This window comes from Lineus longissimus, chromosome 2, assembly GCF_910592395.1.
Source record: "Lineus longissimus chromosome 2, tnLinLong1.2, whole genome shotgun sequence".
Lineage (NCBI taxonomy): Eukaryota > Metazoa > Nemertea > Pilidiophora > Heteronemertea > Lineidae > Lineus > Lineus longissimus.
In genome coordinates, this window is record NC_088309.1 from 8,755,402 (window position 1) to 8,773,937 (window position 18,536).

At 40.3% G+C, this 18,536-nt stretch overlaps 2 protein-coding genes across 3 annotated transcripts; one reads left to right on the plus strand and one right to left on the minus strand.

Moving 5' to 3' along the window:
• Nucleotides 1–111: 111 nt before the first annotated feature.
• Nucleotides 112–8,641, minus strand: LOC135482523 (major facilitator superfamily domain-containing protein 12-like). The gene is made up of 11 exons (XM_064762616.1): nucleotides 8,473–8,641; nucleotides 6,404–6,894; nucleotides 5,918–6,125; nucleotides 5,376–5,490; nucleotides 4,585–4,773; nucleotides 4,215–4,307; nucleotides 3,629–3,721; nucleotides 2,936–3,112; nucleotides 2,481–2,575; nucleotides 2,090–2,223; nucleotides 112–1,625 (listed from the first exon to the last, which is right to left on the minus strand). Exons 2-11 carry the CDS (start codon nucleotides 6,693–6,695, stop codon nucleotides 1,471–1,473), a joined length of 1,551 nt encoding a protein of 516 aa, XP_064618686.1. The 5' UTR covers nucleotides 6,696–6,894; nucleotides 8,473–8,641; the 3' UTR covers nucleotides 112–1,470.
• On the plus strand, nucleotides 7,791–18,042 carry LOC135482522 (uncharacterized). Of its 2 annotated transcripts, none has more exons than XM_064762615.1 (18): nucleotides 7,791–8,055; nucleotides 10,863–11,001; nucleotides 11,210–11,470; nucleotides 11,724–11,858; nucleotides 12,004–12,133; nucleotides 12,544–12,643; nucleotides 12,870–13,296; nucleotides 13,501–13,596; nucleotides 14,048–14,193; nucleotides 14,503–14,571; nucleotides 14,791–14,875; nucleotides 15,158–15,263; nucleotides 15,502–15,676; nucleotides 15,860–15,952; nucleotides 16,187–16,251; nucleotides 16,621–16,751; nucleotides 16,954–17,045; nucleotides 17,189–18,042. In XM_064762615.1, exons 1-18 carry the CDS (start codon nucleotides 8,044–8,046, stop codon nucleotides 17,324–17,326), a joined length of 2,400 nt encoding a protein of 799 aa, XP_064618685.1. In that variant the 5' UTR covers nucleotides 7,791–8,043; the 3' UTR covers nucleotides 17,327–18,042. The 2 variants fall into 2 exon arrangements, with proteins under 2 accessions (XP_064618685.1, XP_064618684.1); XM_064762614.1 differs by lacking the exon at nucleotides 7,791–8,055 and adding an exon at nucleotides 10,317–10,428.
• The last annotated feature ends 494 nt before the right edge of the window (nucleotides 18,043–18,536 follow it).

Here is an 18,536-nt window from a genome sequence, read left to right on the forward strand (position 1 = left end):
AATTTGACTAAATTTTGAGCAAGAGCAAATTGCTGCACTGGCCCTGTGGATTTTCAAGAATGCAGACAGGCGACCATAAATAATGAACGGCAAGATGCATTTGTTCTTTGTGTATTTCTTTATTTGGACCTTTTAAAAGTGATACTTTGTACAAAATATGTATTTATAAATGTGACTAAAATTGATTACAACAAACGGAAAATTATCCATGCAAGAAATAAGTGTAAACCCACTGATTTTCCCCTGCTCTGAAGTACACTATGATAAAGATGAGATCTTCAGGCTAGCAAACTTTTTTTTTAAATTATTGCCACATACTCATAATTTAACATTGATAATCAATCGTTTATCGAAAATTAGTACAAATAATTCCTTATGAACTTAATCTGATTTGTGGAGAAAAAATAACAACTGCATCTAAATCGATTGAGATTCTACGTTGGCGTGAGGTTTTCCCTCTGACAAAGAAATCTTCTCATTTGTTTCTACAGAAATAATGTACCTATCTTATGCCAAATTCTTATTAATTCATCCATAGAATATGGCATGCTAATAGAGTAACTTTCCATTCAAAGTAAAGATATTATAACATATGATACATGGAATTGATACCTCACTGTTGGTAATGGTTGCTTCGCCATATCCGCGCGAGTGCGAGTTTTTGGCCAACATTTTACCTCCACCCGAGCGGTCTGGGTGAGACAATCAATACCGACAGTTAGGTGTCATTTTCTATTCTAAAACATATCTAATTAAATATTAGCACCAACCCAAGCGGTTTTGGTTGCCTAACCATAACCACTGAATTCAAAATGGCTTCATTGGCGCATAGTTGTTTATAACCTAGATCTTGAGCTCGCCAAGTTAAGCTGCCAAATCACGCTAGTTGCCTAAAATCTTTACACATCCACGCCAAGCTCAAGCCCAAATTAAAAACATGATTAGTCCAGGGTGTCAGACTTTTCAACCCCTGTGTACAGCATTAACTCAAAAATAAAGCTTTATTTTTCAATCAAGAAATATCACAGTAATGCAAAATGGCAAAATTAAACCAGCCCATTTCGCTGGAACCAAACAGTAATGGGCATATGAAGGCTCAGAAACAGAAGGGTATGGATTTCTAGGGGTTTGAAATATCGACAGGCAGAGTGTATTGAAAACCACTAGTTATGCTAGGATGGCAAGCCATATGTCATTAAATTTTAATTTACATTTGAAGAGTGTGTAAACAGGTCAGGCAATATGCTGGATTTCCCTCAAATGCGTAAGGGTAGGCAGGTCATTACTAGTGAAAAAAATTTTTAGTTGCATCACCTTATCTGTAGAAAGACCTCCTTCCCCCACAATATCTATAATCTGACAAATACATGGACCTAGCTTTGCATAATCAGATTTATCACCACCCATATCACTTCTTATTAGATCTTCTCCACTCCACATGTAAGAGACCTTTCAACACGCAAGTTAAGATTACGTCTGTACGGCATGCACATCAGCATGGACAGTCGATATATTGCTGCATTCAGCAAGAGTTCCGTAACCATCAGGATGCACTTCGCCATTGAGCAACGGGGCCCGTGACTGGATACACGAATCTCCTGGAGGAACACATTGTAGTTTGGCACCTGGAAAATGGAGGAAGAGAGACCTACAACACCAGAATACTACAGGGTTCCACTGGTAACTCACACCTTCCTGTAGAAACAGGTTTTCTCCCATTTAGCCAAAAACAGTTTCACTATGTCTCATTCCATGATGTTTTTCGGCATTATGTAATGTGTCAGACCGGTATCGTGTGCGTCATTTCACATCAGACCAGTGATAGTGAAATGGTTAAACGTCATAACGTCGATTATGAGTGGTCAATCGTGACTGGAAGGTCAAAGGTTTGAGATCTACAGCTCACTCGATCGGCTGGTAGTTCAGCTTGTTTGAAGTCATGCAATAGGATGAACTGGATTTTCAACAGGTGTCTGTCATCAGAGATGACGTTTGCGAGTTATGAGTGTCTCAAAGGAAAAACCTGGCCAAATCATTTGAAGCCAAACAAAGGTTACTTCATGTTATTTAACATCAAACTCTCACTTACTTTTCCTTTCAGTTCTTGTTCCTATCTTCTGTGGTAAAATCAGAAGAAGTCCAATTATACCAGCAATGACAGCCCCACCAATGCCAAACACCATCACATCTCGGTAGTACCATTCACAACGAACACAACAATGCCTGAAATGAGTTTGATATCACATCAGAGGAAGTACACTCGTACGATAATGTTTGATGATATTTGCAACAGAATCATTCACTGATATTTATAGATGTATTCCATGGCGCAATAGCAGATTTGCAGCATAAATGACGTAACGCTACCAACAGCAGAATTCAGACAATGGAGAAACCTCATCAAAATTATGCACTCAGCATCAGTGTGCAATCTACATGGCAACAGACACATGTTGGGTCAGCTAGCTGGGTATACTTACTGGCACGGGTGGAGCTGTTGTACCGCAAACACAGCCAAACCATTTGAAACTTTATCTAAGAAACTCATAGCACCATAGACAAATGCACTGTTCTCCTGAAATTGCAGCGAGATGAATGTTACACAACGGCAGATCCAAGACTCAAGCAAAAGAATGGGCAACATATTCTCCATACAGGGCTTTCAGTTACACTTGTCTTGGAACATGTAATGTCGGCCCCCAAATTGGGGCTATTTGTCACAGAAAAAGCCCACGCAACAATGAAGAAAGTCTGTGCCCCGATTATAATGGCCTAAATTAAGAAATACAAGTTGTGCTTAAAATCATGTATTTGAAAGCATGGTGAAGCATGATGATCTTCTTGCTTTTTTAGATAGTCATTGTTGCACATTCAACTATTAACTGGAACATGCTAAATAAACCAGCATCACATCATAGCTATTTGTTTAACTTACTAGACTACAAGCTATAAGATCAGCTGTCATTGACAAAGATGTAACCAAGATCGTAGTTCCTCCGATCCCGAGACAGATGGCAGCACCAATGACTTGCAATTGTAAGTGCTTAGTGGCAATGAACCACATCCACACACAACCACCAGCAACAAATATAAGGCCAATGAAGTAGGTGGGCTGCAAGAATAAAGAACATATTTATAGGGGAAACATTTAGACTAGTCGTTATTCAAACCTGACAGCGATAAAAACTAAATTTTTCAAAAATAGCAAACAATATAGGAAATGTTATTCTCCAAGAGTATTGTTCATAGTATCGCTGATCACCCTTCGATATAATTCCTTGCACATTTTGATGTTGGAAAGGGCACTGATACCATCTTCTGATTCAAGGATATTGAGTGTGCCTTGGTAAGACTGGAGCAAAACAGAACTAAGCTTCAAAACATGCCTTCAGGTACATCTCTGGCTTCGCATGCCTCTTCTACAAGTAGTATCAGAATTTTAAGATGCATCCTGGATAGCTATAGTCTAATTTTTTGGTAACGGGATCAATTGTCCTGGAGAGAGCAGCCATAGAGACACGGAGTGATGTGATGTCCTTTCACCAGTAGTCTGTAGCACATGAGGTGGAGTTTGCTCTCCAACTTCACATTCACATCATACAGATTCTTGTGTCGTGATGCTGCTAACCTTTTTGCCAATTAACTTGTTGATGATTTTCATGAGGAATGTTGTGAGAAAGCCACTGATATAAACCACGAGAGGGATGATGGCAATGTAATCCTGAAATAAGAGTGTTTAAACCTTGAAGGGGGACTATATGCAGGAGCTAGGGGTGTGGTGTCATTTCCTGACTGTTACCTAACTTAACCTGGTCGACCCGGGTTCTGCCTATACCGGTAGTCTCCCAATAAATCTCTCCCTGCCGAACGAATGGTTTTTTTGCCAATAAACAAGACAAAGGATGCAACAGGTTTACACAAGGTGGCTCCCTAATCTACTTGGACAAATCACAAATGGCACTTTACAGGTCATGAGACAAGTGGGATCCAAAATAGTCATCTAACCATATTATTTATAGTATTCGCAAGTTTCAGAGCAATTATCTGGGAACTTCATTTTGCATCATTCCTGTGTGATCACATCAGTACAATCTGAATCAAGACTGAAATGATAACATTCTTTTTTTCATAATACTTATGCTAGAGGCTTTACACAGCTCTTTTCAACAAGAAAGATTCATTTCTGAATTCTCTTCAATCTCAAGGTGACATACCTTTTTCAATCCTAATGTATCCTGTAAATACATTGGCAGGTAAACCTGGGACATATTGACAATCAAACGAGTGCACATGTATATTAAGCCAACCTGTAAGAACAAAAGGACATCATTTTTCACAATCAGATTGCAAGAGCAGACTAAGAGGATACCGCGGTGCACACATCCTTTTTGTGCTGGAAAAGTAGTTCATATTTGTGTGAGGCACCCCGATTCTCATGCATATGCAACAGCGGTACCTTCTTTTTTTTCCTTACATCTTGGATCGAATCAGAATTGGCCGGAAGTTCTGAATTTGATTTCACAAACTTTGTATTATATACAGGGTGTTTAAAAAAAACGAAACCACTTCGGATATATTGCTTACAATATAAAACTGAGGCTCCTTGAACCAACATTTCCACTTCATTTTCCGTGGTCGGGTCGTAGAACTGGAGAAACTGAGTGTACTCTCGACGTTGTCATTACTATCACAGGCATGGTCCTTCTCCCGCGTCCCAACATGGAATATTATACTGAACACAATTCCAATACCAACTACTATGAATGCTATATCCTGAAACAGAGAAGAAAACAAAATGACAGGCTCAACTCTTCTGTAGTGATATTATCTCAGTCGTCTCGTGGCTTGGCTTCAGTGGCTGTACTTGCATGTGCACCCAGTAAGACAATGGGTGATATGAATAAAAAGTAGCAAGTGCTATTACTTCGAATTTGTACAGAAAGGCCTAGTGTAAATGTACATTGAATTTTAGATAAAAAGCATTTGCTACTCTTTATTCATATCACCCAATGTTATGGCGAGTATGGGGTCTTCAGTCAGGTTATTTAAGAATGTCTGTTTTCTAGTCTGGTTGTCGATGCCTGGGTGACGAGCCCAGATTACCCAGTTTGCTTTCGGAATTCACTCTCCTGGACTAGTTGCCTACCAGGGTTAGGAGGCCAGCATCCCCCATCCTTCTGTATGTGACTTTGTCCTCATATCCTTTCCTTCTCCTTGTGACTTTGTCCTCATGACCAATTTGAGATGAATGGAAATCATAATCACACCACTCTGTGCAACTCCATTAATGCTACCTATACGTATTTTCACAACAGAATAATCTTTTCTGATAAAGCACAATTTGAAGAAAGAGTACAAATAGTCTAACATCTTACCCTAAACCTGGGGGCATCTTGAACAGAAAGTTCACCACTAGAAGTATTATGCACATCTAGGAGCACCCAAGTCAGGCCAAACACAACCAAGTTGGCTATCACAGTAAATGAATATCTGGAACAACAAGATCAAAATATATACATGTACAAATAGTTGAAATGAAGGGGGAAAAATGCTCAAAGCATCCTGACACAGAATCATTTTTCTCTCCTGCACTGCCAAAGACAAAGGAGAGAGGGTCAGGCCTAGGTTTCTTCATTGGCTTAAATTTAATTCATTTCATCAAATTGCTTATATGAAGGGCTAGTTTATACACTGTCAAGTCAGAAGCTTCAATACAAATGCAGTGTCTTCCATCAACCAAGGCATCAAGCTGGTATTTTGTCTTCCAGGCTTCTACAAACTCTGCTTCTTGACTTGGGACTATTGTCACAGCGTGGCAAATGTATGATGACATGACAAACAACTGAATCAGACATGTACATAATGGCTCGTTGGTACTAAGTACTCAACATGCTCAACTGAATTCCAAAAAGCTTACCTGATGGCGTTCAGTTCGACCCTGTCGTGTTCATCCGGAGTGAGATGGGGTATGAGAGACAGATGAGATATTTGGGTTGAGGCCCAGCCAAACTGGAAGATCACCACAAATGGAGCGTAATATATAAACTTGGCCCAGTCCGCTGCACCCGAACATGTGATACACTGGTTGAAGAGGAATGCAAATGTACAAGCCACACAAATAGTACCTGTAAGAAGAGAATGTTAGAAACTCAGAAGTAACATGTACTTCGGCAAGAGTCTCCTCATGCATTTTTATGCCTCATGATTGTTATAACTGTTCATTGGGATGTGACAATGTTCTCGACTCTGCTGTCTACAGGTGTCCTGGGTGGACGTGACTTGTGTCCGGTTGTAATCTAGGTAGGCCCATTCTACATATTACTTATAAACTACCAGTAGCACCCCATACCCATACCCATGCACCCCGCCCTGTCCCACAGTCTCCTGACGATGCAAAACTTACCTATTAAATGCCATGTTTTTCTCTTTCCATATTTCCCAATACCTTTTGTTCGATCCGACTCATATCCAATGAATGGTGTGCAGATCCCATCAGCTATTTGGCCAAGCAGCATCAGATTTCCAGCCATACTGTTCGAGAAGTTTATGACTTTATGAAGGTATATTAAGAGGTATGTGAACCACATTGACGCACACAGATCATTGAGAAAGTGTCCTACTCCATAAGAAAGTTTTTGACACATGGACAACTTGCCCTTGTGGCAAACTGATGTTGATGTCGAGCTTGACTCCATCCTGTCCTACCAATATATTTTGTCAAACAAACAGATAATGAAAGACGTTTAGAAGACTGATAAACCAGTTAATAGGTTTTTCTGTTGAGAGATGGCCTGTACCGGTCTATACTTGGCAATGAAGGTCTGGTAATATCTTGGCTAAACTTGATTTCAAATTTATTGAGTTCTCCACATGTTGACCTTACACAGTTACTCACTGAAAAGAACAATAGGATAGATCAATTGGTTATAGCACAAACAGATGTCATTTTATCTTTTGACAGGTCAGACTGGTGACATCTGTCACATGGGCAATGGGCTGGTAATCTAATGTTGCCATTGCATCACTCCATGGCAAATCTTGATCATGAAATTGAGCTGCTTTTTACATGGACGTGAAAATGAGAGGCAGTCACGTGAGTGAGAGAGGTGTCAATCAAACAATAGACACTTCTGAAGTAGTCAGATGACTACCAATTGACTTGAACAAGGAAGTCAATAATACGGCACGTGTGATTAATAGCATGCCAGAATAGCAGGCGAGGGAAAAGTCGTTAAGTATCAAGTCCATGTTCAAGAAAATAGAAAAGGGTGCGCAAGACAATGTGACGAGCCTGAGATGTTTACACTTGAACAACCCATTGATAGAGGTTTGAACAGACTAAGTCAAAATCTAAACCTGATTTGTAAGTCACCTGCATTGCATGACCTCTGGCTCAAGTATATTGGTCTTGTCACTTATCGACAAGTATACATTTTAATCTCAGGTCATATTCTAAGAAGGAATTATAAGACAATGATTTAGAGACTCACATATTTTAATCTTAGTTATAGTCTTTGTACTGTATAGCTTAAGCCAATCATTTTCCTGAGATTTACTTAAACGAATAGCAAAGGCTTTTACTTGCAAATTGCTCTTGGTTTCTTGATAATTCAACTATAGCCAGATGAATGCATACTAGCCAACTGCTTCTTCGGTCATCTGCCATGATGGCAGCATCCTAACTATATATCACCCCCCCCCCCCCACCCCCACCACCACCACCACCACCACCAGGCACCATCACCACCCGAGTCTTCTCGCTCACCCGCCCTATTTATGAAGATCTCCATATCAAGGCCTGAGCCTTCCTCATATCAATTCAACTATAGCCATATAAATGTATAATATGTTTGTGGAACACCTGTTTTAAATAAGAATGTCAAGTATTTTCTGTCAAGGTACAAGGTTGAGTGTATATTCATTCACTGACACTTCAACTAACTGGGTCAAATAGCAGATCCAATTGGTAAACTGGTCAACACTGGTGGACGATGTTAAAGTTCCTGCCACGACTCCGACAAAAGAAAATAACCAGTGCTGTGAATGAAATTCTATGTACGGTAACACGGGAATGTTTTACCCAATCCGGGATCTTTGAGACCTTTGGATTTCTTGTTCCATCTTCCATCTTCCATCTTCCATTGCTGACCACAACAAACAAGCAGCAAACAAAAGACCGCATGGTGATGGTCACGGGCACATGATTTTGGTTTGTTGTGCCTATATACTAATATAATATATTTAGGTTTGTTTCAGCCCGCAGTCGCTTCCTCCGCCTGGTCTGGTGTTAAAGGGTCTATTTCACCTGAACCTTTTTTTTGTTAGTACTGTTACTGGTGTCAGTGTTACTGTACTGTTGTAGCGTTAGTGTTAGCCACTGACTGTGTACTGTATGTACTGTACAGTAGGCCCAGGACTAGTGGTCACAATATGTTTAACTAAACCGTAAAACAACAAAAAATGTGCACTTACACTTCTCCAAGTTCTTGCATGCCTACTGTCAATGACAATGTCAGTGGTGGTATGAAGCATAGATAACAATCATCCTTCAACTGCGATAGGCTATTATTATGTTGGGTTTTTTTAATCATCTTTGTGTCATCGAGTGTCAAGTACTATTTTCGTATGGTATCACATGACTTCTCCCATCATATGACTTTGCTTTAGTTTAGAATAAGGGTCGAAAGAGGACGCTGAGTTTCATTGCGGTGTTTGGTTAAGACTTTTGAACACCCGCTTTCCTAGTTTTCCCCATAGGGGCGCCACTGTCTAAGCTTGAAAAACATGACGAGTTCTCTTCTCGTGGTGACGCCACCATTAGTCCATAAAGCGTACAGTGTATGGACAAAACATAAAATACTATAATAACTAATGTTTGGACGTCCCTCCACATTGAATGGTTTATCACCACTATGAAACCACTTCTCTCAAATGACCACAGTCACTTGTGTTTACATTGTTTATCACCAGTATGAATCCATTCCTTATCCGATTCCTCACATTCACCCGAGTTCCCCTTGAATGGTTTATCACCAGTATGAATCCTGGCTAACATAAGCCCAAGGCTGGGAACAGCCCCCCCCCCCCCCCCCCCCACCAGTCACTTGAGTTTACATTGTTTATCAACAGTATGAATCCAATTTCCATATCCGATTCCTCAGATGATCACTTTCACCCGAGTTCCCATTGAATGGTTTATCACCAGTGTGAATCCTGGCTAACAGAAGCCAAAGGCTGGGAACAGCCCCCCCCTCCCACAGTCACTTGAGCTTACATTGTTTATCAACAGTATGAATCCAATTTCCATATCCGATTCCTCAGATGATCACATTCACCTGAGTTCCCCTTGAATGGTTTATCACCAGTATGAATCCTGGCTAACAGAAGCCAACGGCTGGGAACAGCCCCCCCCCCCCCTCCCACAGTCACTTGAGCTTACATTGTTTATCAACAGTATGAATCCAATTTCCAAAGCTCCAATTCCTCAGATGATCACATTCACCTGCCCTTGAATGGTTTATCACCAGTATGAATCCTGGCTAACAGAAGCCCAAAGCTGGGAACAGCCCCCCCCCCCCCCGGACCCCTTCACAAATCCTACAGGGGGTCATCCCAAAAATCTAAAACTGTGCGCATTCGTATTTCCCGCGTGGAACTCATGAGCTGACGGTGGCGTCACCTGTTATTACTATTAAGAACTCTGACATCCCTCAATGTGTATATACATCGACATCCTCGGCACCCAGTGGTTTTCCATATGCTCCAGCTCTCGCTATGGGACGTAGGAGTATCAAAAACCTGAAGCTCAGGATGATACATCGAGGATATAACAAGTCGCCATGCGAAAAGGTTATGACTTTTGAACATCCACTTTCCTGGTTTTCCCGATAGTGGCGCTACTATAAAATAGTTAAAAATATGAGGTCCCACAGTCGTAGTATGTACCAGGCATTATCCGTGAGTTATATGAAAAAATTATTTAAATATAAATGATGTATTTTTGTATAAAGAATACAATTCACAAAAACCTCATAAGGTAAGGATTCCATTTAATATGTGCGCTCTCCAAGCAAAGACAGAGAGCAATACATTTTTGAAGGTTTACTTAAACATATTTTGCATGCATTGTATTGTATTCTTTATGTCAAAACACATCTTTTTTATTTAAAAGCTTTTTTCATATAACTCACGGATAGCCCTTATGCTCGGTGATACTACACCGCCAAGACGGTCACTTGCTGCACCGACTGGTCATGTTTTTCACGCTTAGACAGTGGCGCCTCTATCGGGTAAACTATGCAAGTGGGTGTTCAAAAGTCATAACCGTTCCCAAAAAGATTGAAAATGAGCAAACCACTCTCAAATATCGAATCTAAATCAGCCCCAGCTTGGTTACTCAACAGTAAAGATCACATAACAGGGTCTAAGGTAACATATGGCACAAAGCTGTGTATGATTGTATGTCCAGATGTGGGGGAAAAATGCAAAAAAAACACCTGCTTGCAAATGTCAACAAAAAGAAAATCCTGAAAATTAAACATTTGGACATTTGGCATTGTGCATTGGGTCCTGCCAGAAAATTCTCTTGAAGACATGATCACTTCCGTACGGTACGGTACCTCTGGCAGAGATAGATTCGAGAGATAGAAATGTAGAAAAAATTTCATGAAAGCAAGGCCCAAAGTGACATACCCTGACCCTTGCTCATCCCCAGAACATAGCAACATAACATGGATTATGGAATATGGATATGTACTACGTAGGCCTAAAATCTAAACTTGTTCAGCGTAGGTAAACAGTGACGTCATAACAGTAAACAAGAAGCATCAAACACTTTTCTTTTATATCTTTATCTGCATTAGGAGTGGAATAGTTTTGTTGGGGAACTCCATGACACTATCCAGCAACAGCTAACAGAGAGCCATGTTCGCCAATTTACAGATCTGTCAGAGTCGGAGAAGGAACTCTTCATGGAGCGTGCCACGAAAGCGCTTCAAGGAGGTGGGTAGTAAAGCCTTGAACTTTCTGTAGAGTTGCACATTACTCAGTCTCCGAGGACCTAGCTATTCACTTTGCCATCACTTCATGACAGTAGTTTATATGCAATTGGAGAGAAACAATATTCAGTTCCGAGACTCAACTTGGGGGAATCAATGACATAAAGAATATACATACTTGTACCATAACTCATACTTTTACTCATTGACAGGAACTTCTTACACGATGTTATACAATGGAATCTCTAATGTCTTGGACCATCAACTAAATGGAGAAGTAGCTCGTCAATTGCTTGAGGAGTTTCCTATCAATACGAAGAGTGATATGATCATCGAGGCAGCAAAAGATGGAGCCGTTAGCATTCTGAGAAAATGGCCAGATTTCAAGTATAAACTCCATGCTTGCCTGAATCAACCACTTCCAAATAAACTGAGGGAAATAGCCTGGAAATTATATCTTGATAATCCAAAAGGTATGTATAGCCAAAATTAAGCTGTTACTAGAATTCACTCATTATCAAGTTGGAGAAGGTACTGCTGAGTTGTTAAATATTGGCATAATAGTGTAGTTCCGTCCTGAAATATTTGAGAGTGATGCTTTCAATCCTTTTCTTATAGTCTTAACATTCAGCTGAAAAAATATTTAATTCATAATAGCAGGTGTTCAGGTGATTGCGCATGAAACCTTGAAAAAATTTATGTAAAAGTTGGGTTTTTTTGTTACAGTCAGGAAGGAGTATGTTGATCTGTTGGCCAACAATCCAAGAGCTGCAATCTCAAGCAAAGACTTTGAGATCTCTCAGAGATGTGAACAGATTTTATCATCAGAGCCAACATTCCATCATGTGCGAGGATCAATTGGTAAGCATGCTACAATGCTGAAATTTCACAGTCATATTCACTCATTGTTATCATGACTTAGGCCTATGACCCTAGTGCAAGAGCATGCCTTCTTTCGATTTGCTGTTTTCTTGGTCTAACATACAGTATACCATCTATATTCCAGGTGTTTTCTATGCAAAGAAGGCTGTTCTTTCCTATCACCATGCCATCAAGCAGTCCGATGTTAACTTGGATGATACTGACTACATGCTGGCGGTTCCGTTTATCTATGTGGTGATGGATAGGATTCCAAGGTGTGTACATGAATGTAGTAGTTGCTGAAGATTTGAATATAAACATCCTACAGTAATAAACCAGCAACCATGATTGTGCTGTAATGCCTGCATCTAACATACGGGACGAATGTACCTTATACCAAAAGATAATAAGACTCTTCTTTTTTACCAGTATTGATTAAAAAAAATTAATTTGACATTGATTTTTCATCTTACATACAACACAGATATTGAATGTCTGGTCACCATTTCCATCTATTGTCATATTTGGTTTCTGCTACATGTACTAGAACAGCTTTTTCTGTCAGATTTAACAGCTCGTTAAAAAAATGAATTGGGCATGCTGAAGAGCTGACTGTTTCTCTCTTAGACCCATCCTTCATCACTCGACATTGTAATTCAAAGATTTTTTTTTTTCTGAATTGCAGGAGAGAACCTGCAACTAGTAGAATTGTTGCTTTGTTAGTTGAGGAATACCAAACATTCATGAGAACAAGGCAAAGGTTCATGCTAGATGCAAGTGCCAATGTGAGTATCAATGTTTTGTAGGAACCCAATCAGTTGATATAATGTTAACTGAAAATACAGTTTCAATCAAAGAAATCAATCAAAATATCTGACATTTGTTTCCCTATTTCAAAATATTTGGTCCTCCAGATGATTTAAAGGTGTTGTTACTATGTCATGCTTTGGCAGAAGGCTGCTTCCACAAAGAAATGTTAATATTAAAATCAGAACTTCCCATTCTTTTCAGGATGAAAATGATAAACAGTTCACAAGTTTTGCCAAGAAGATAGCGCAGACCCTAAATGTCCATGACCATGAGCTAGCCAGGGTGTTATCAGAGATGCCACACCCAGACTCGACTCTACCTCCAACACCGGACTCTCTTCTCAGTGCTCCACTACCCAGGCCATATTCTGGTGACATGAGTATAGGCCCACCATTGGAGGTACAGTCTCTTCCACCAACTCCTAACACACAGCCAGGGACACCAAGGCAAAGTGTGACACCTCAACAGAATGGGACACCAAGACAAAATGGAACACCTCAGCAAAATAGGACACCACAGCAAAATGGGACACCTCAGCAAAACGGGGGAGGAGGGCCACCCTTGGCAGCTTATGACACACCACCACAGCAGAATCAGAATCCAAATAGGGGTCGGAGACCAAGCAGAGGTGAGATTATCGCTGATATTGCAAACAAATATGAGTCATTTGGCTGTAGGTGGTTTATGTTCCATGTTACACTTCCAAATGATTTTTCAGTAGCCTTGGAGGAAAACTTTTTCAGAATATGCAGTTCACAGATTAGTCACTCTTTTTTGGGACGATTTAGCTGATTATGCAGTCTCAATCAATTCACTCATTTGTCCACTTCAGGAGCAGATAGTTTCCAGGACAGAAATGCTGCTGGGCCAGCATTACCTGAAAACATCAAAGAGCTGATGCGACCTGTTATAAGGACTCTCTTTGTTGGTAAGAAGGTTTTCTTTTCACTTTCGTGGTGACTTGTTCTTAAAGGAAGATGTTCTGGCATTTATTGAGTTAACTTGGAATCAATCGGTTCATTCATTTGTTCAATGTTGGAAAAAGACAAGATGCTTAATGCTGTACCTGAGCGCACAACCTGTCTTGAGGTCAGGCCACCTCCTCAAGGGACAGAGCGTGTGACTTTCTGGTGGCATCCAGTTTCCTTCTACATTATGTACCATATCACCCACTACATAGATTATACAGCTAATGATATCCTTGTGACCTCAGCTGTCTCTCCCAATATGTTTTGAAACCTTTAGTAGAATGACCTTGCACATTTTGAGCTTACATCTGCTAAAAGAAGTGTCAGTGCAGTACAGGATTAAAGACTTGCAGTACTTAGATGTCTGCTGTATTATGTTGAACTCTATCTCTTTACTTGCCTCCTTTTCAGGTTTCTGTAACATGGAAGTTGTCCAGTACATTTGGGACCAATATATCATAGGCATGGATGCGCCAGGCTACCACCATGAGCTTTTACCTGCTCTCTCGGCGGCATTCCTTCTATTGTTGAGTGACAAGTTAATTAATTGTCATGGAGTAAGTGTCCATAACATGCAGAGTTATGTAGTGAAAACCATTATGCAGACAAAATTAGTGAGTAGATCAACCACTTCGCTACATAGTCAATGCATAATTTTTAGCTAGGAAAGCTCCAATTCTGGTCTCTTGACGTCCTCCTGCATATTCAGTATGCAATCTATTGCATGACGTGGTTGCACTTGCAGCCCTGTACAGCAACTCATAGAGCACTAAATTTAGGAAGTGTTCTGTCATAGTGAAATGATGTAAGCATCTTGCAGACATCAGTAGACATGATGTATGATTTGTTGTACTCTTCTCTTCCAGCTGGTTGCGGCACAAGAGGTCATGAGGAGGGAGGGCCCTAAGCTCAAGATTGAGCATTTCCAATATTTGGTAAGTTAGGTTGTCACTTCGCATTTGTTGTCTTTGAAAACTAAATGGTTTAACATGTTTAAGGAGCTGCTGTGGTCCAGTGGTTTGGACTCTTGGCTAGTGGTCAAGAGATCCCCAGTTCAAACTCCACAGTCGGTATCATTTGAGAGTTGTCCCTTTTAAGCCAACTTTCACTATATACATGTATATAGCTTTATGCCTGTTTTCTTCTCTTGCCAGATCAACCGCCATTTTTATCGAGATTTGTACAACATCCTAAACAAGGAAACCAAATCAGCATTACCTGTGATAGATCCGACACAAGGTAAGCCCCAAGTTGAGTTTTGGAAATGTTCCTGGTTGTGACAATTGTCTTTCATAGTCGCCTCCTTGAATATAACTTGTACTGTGTGATTGGCCTGAGCTCCTTGTTGGGACACCCGTCTGATAAATGTGCACATAACCAACCTGGTTGCTCATTTTGACTTATTATGAGGGTTGCTTCATTATATTATAGTTTGTATTCAGCGGAGATGTAAATAAAAAGCATCAATGCAGCGCATTTTTGAAATAAACATTTGATGAGTTGTCTCTCTTTCTCTATTAGCCAAAACCGAGCCATGGAATCAATGGTCACGAGAAATCATTCCACCAAGAATCCGTACGGATGATCGAAGGAATCTCCGTCTCCAGAGAGAAGATGACAGACAAAGGTAAGGTACACTCTCACAGCACCACAGACCACCAGGTATCCTTTGGGTGGGAGATGCAGTCTAAGGATCAGTGAAAGACATATTTGAGTCGACTACATGAGCCGCCAGTGACAAAGGACACGTTTGACTGGATCTGGGGCCAATCATATAGGAAACTCGAACTAAATGACAAAAATAATTGGATTGTTTTTGGTTTATTGCTTTAGTGTTTGGATCATTTTATCTTTCATTCTTGTAGGGTGTTGGCCAAACAGAGAGAAGAAGAAAGACAAAAAGAGGATGAACGAGAGAGAATCCGCAGAGAACGAGCAGAGAGACAGAAGCCTGGTGCTGCAGAGTTTGCGGCTGCGGTGGCCACGGCAAGACAAAAGGATGAGGAGGATAAAATGTATTTGCAAGATATGTTGAAAAATGTGAGTATAGTGTTGATGTTTTGTGGATTTCGCGAATATCCTTCATTAGTCTTCAGTTGTATTTGTGTGGAAATATCATCTGAAACTTACTTGAATGATCTGTACAGAAACTGATGGGAATTACATAGAATCAACAGTTAAAATGATTTTCCAATTAGCCAATTCTCATATCACTAATTACAGGAACATCAACTAAGGAAGGAGCAAGAGCAGGAATCGCTGGATGAAATCAGTAGGCTGAGAAGTGAGGTGGATGACCTCAAGAAGTTACTTAGGGTAGGAGCATGTCTCTTGTGTGAATCAAATTATGTTTTGCAATCAAATCCATTGTCGGAAGCCAGTAGAAATGAATTAGCTAAGAGCATTTGGCGAGTAAAGTATTGATGTAAATTTGGAGGAAACACGTGCAGCCAGGAAAAAATTAGACCTTGACCAATATGTGCTGTAGTTGTTGAGAGTATATGGTCTGTCTTTTGAAACATGTTTTAAAATTCATTTGTTTATTTGCAGAGAGATATGGCCAAACCAAAACCTTCACCTCGTCCATCTGTGGCCAGCTTTGCATCTGCGTACAGGTAAAGAAATTATTCAGATATATCCATTCGCACCAATAAAACAATAGAAGTGTGTTTTACAAAGGGGATCGCGGTGGCTTTGTAGTTAAGAGTGCTGGTCTCTTGGCTGAGGGGGTCGTGGGTTCAAACCCCTTCCGAGGTACTTCAGTCTTTCTTGTTAGCCTTCAAAGGTTAAGTAAGCGCTTCGTAGCTGCTCCTTAACATCGCCGAGAAAACTCTGGAATGACAAAGTGCCTTCCGCAAGGGCCTGTCTGTGGGAAGGGCTATATAAGAAATAAGTTGTCTTTTTGGTGAGCAATTGTAGATGTAATATCATTGTTAGTGTAATTTTGTTTGCTGGGCATTTAAGTCACTTTTAATCTTTTCCAGTAACTACATTCCACCTCCGCCACCCACAGCTGCCAGTACCTTGTCGGCTCAAAATACGGGTGACCAACAAGACTTGACAAGGAAGGGCATTATTGAGTTCTTGAGGAAGATTTCAAACAGCACAAATTACAGTAAGTATTGGTGGATTTCATCTTCTTGGCCTTTTTTCTTGCAAGAGGCCCAAGGTCAAGTAAAGTGAATAAATGTGGGGAACCTTTGATGTGTGGGTTAAGAGTCTGGCATATTAATCACTAACCCACACTGCCCCTCTGGAAGTGAATAGGCCTACAGCATTCATCTTCTAAACTTAATTTCTAAATTTGAATTTTTCAGTTGCACATGGTGATGGTCAGGAGCTGAGTATCTTGAATGAGGAGACCAAGCTCAACCAGGAGAGACTTAAAGAAGATTTCACTGAGGCACAGGTGGGTAAATCCTGTAGCAGTTCAGATCCTTTTTGGCAACAGAATGCAAATGAAGACACCAGTCGAGAATATCTTGTCCTTGATTTCATTAAAATGATATCATTAAAATCAAAAGGAAGCTAAATCCTTTGGTCTCGTTTCAGCGACGGGTATTTGGACGTGCAATGGACGCAAAGGCCATCGATAGTCTGCCGCCAGAGGAGAGAGAGAGGAGTATGCAGCAGCTCATGGATACACTGAATGAGATTTATGTGGAAAGGAAGAGGAGAGACAATAACTAATAGATCCTCCACAAAGACTTGGACTTTGATTAGACTTAGGCTGTGATAAATTTTTCAACATATTGAGTCGATAACATGTGTGCTCCTATTTATCTCATTTGTGACTCTTTAGAAAATTTCAGCAATATGTGTTTTGAAGAGATCAGGAAAACCTACACCGACCAAGAGTCACCTTCTTATCTCTATCACACAAGTATACCAACTGGGAATCGTACAGGGATCTCAGAGGAGACATGATGTCTCTTCTACTCCGATATACATTGCCTTAATTTTAGCCAAATATAGAGGTTGGTCTGCATATGCAGAGAAATTAAGTTTGGTGTGCTTAACTGCATTACTACACCTTCCCGCCATTTCTTCAGGAGTGAGCTGTACAGTGAAAATGTACTAGACTAATCATGTTATATTATACACTGTTCTGTTTACAAGATATTAGGCAGCGAACTAATTCCGTCCATTTATGAACAAGCTACTGCTTATATCAATGTGATATTCGTGTCTGTTTAGACCCAAATTTTCCTTTCTTCAAAATGATTCCAAAAAGGGATTAGGCGAGGGAATGTATTACTACTAAATGTAGAGGATTCTGCTTATTTTCAACATGTATAAGGTTGTGGCTTACACAACCAGCTACTTAAAGATTGGTACATATCCATGTATTTGTAGATATACTTGTTATTTATTTTTGTTGCAATAGATAATATTTTTAAACCATATTTTGTGGAAGTTTTTCTGGCTGTGCTCTTTCTAAGTTCACATACAACCTGGGATAAGGAGAGACTGGTCCGGATATGCTACTCAAAAGAATGCCAGAAGAAAAATGGCATGTTTTTCACCGATTCAAGAAGATCTCCTGTAACTCTCGGAGAATTCCACCTTCTCGAGCTGGGCTGTGAAAATGGAGTTCTCCACTTTCCGTTTCTTCAATAAAAGACAAGCGTTGAACTCCACTTGACAAGCAAATTAGACTTATGACAATGAGGGTTTCTGTCGAGATGGACTAAACTTTCCATTCATCCCCATTCCCACAGTATTATTGGGACAGACTAAAAGGCTGGGCTAGCTAAGATCACTATGAAAAGATGTTGGCTGTTTGCGGCCAAGAGATCTTCATTCATCAATAGGATCATACCTTTGAAGGGAGAGCTGAACAGTTCACCAAAGACACAAACACTTTAGTTTGTGACTAGTCAAACCATTCCATTTTGGG

Excerpts from the sequence above, each read along its gene's own strand:
- LOC135482523 (XM_064762616.1), bottom strand. The coding sequence starts at position 6,695 with ATGGAGTCAAGCTCGACATCAACATCAGTTTGCCACAAGGGCAAGTTG. Across the intron at positions 4,308-4,584 it reads AGGAGCCTCAGTTTTATATT|GTTGGCTTAATATACATGTG; the intron begins GTAAGCAATATA and ends TTGTTCTTACAG. Across the intron at positions 1,626-2,089 it reads AACAAGAACTGAAAGGAAAA|GTGCCAAACTACAATGTGTT; the intron begins GTAAGTGAGAGT and ends TCCATTTTCCAG.
- LOC135482522 (XM_064762614.1), top strand. The coding sequence starts at position 10,345 with ATGAGCAAACCACTCTCAAATATCGAATCTAAATCAGCCCCAGCTTGG. Across the intron at positions 12,644-12,869 it reads TGCTAGATGCAAGTGCCAAT|GATGAAAATGATAAACAGTT; the intron begins GTGAGTATCAAT and ends CATTCTTTTCAG. Across the intron at positions 17,046-17,188 it reads AAGATTTCACTGAGGCACAG|CGACGGGTATTTGGACGTGC; the intron begins GTGGGTAAATCC and ends GTCTCGTTTCAG.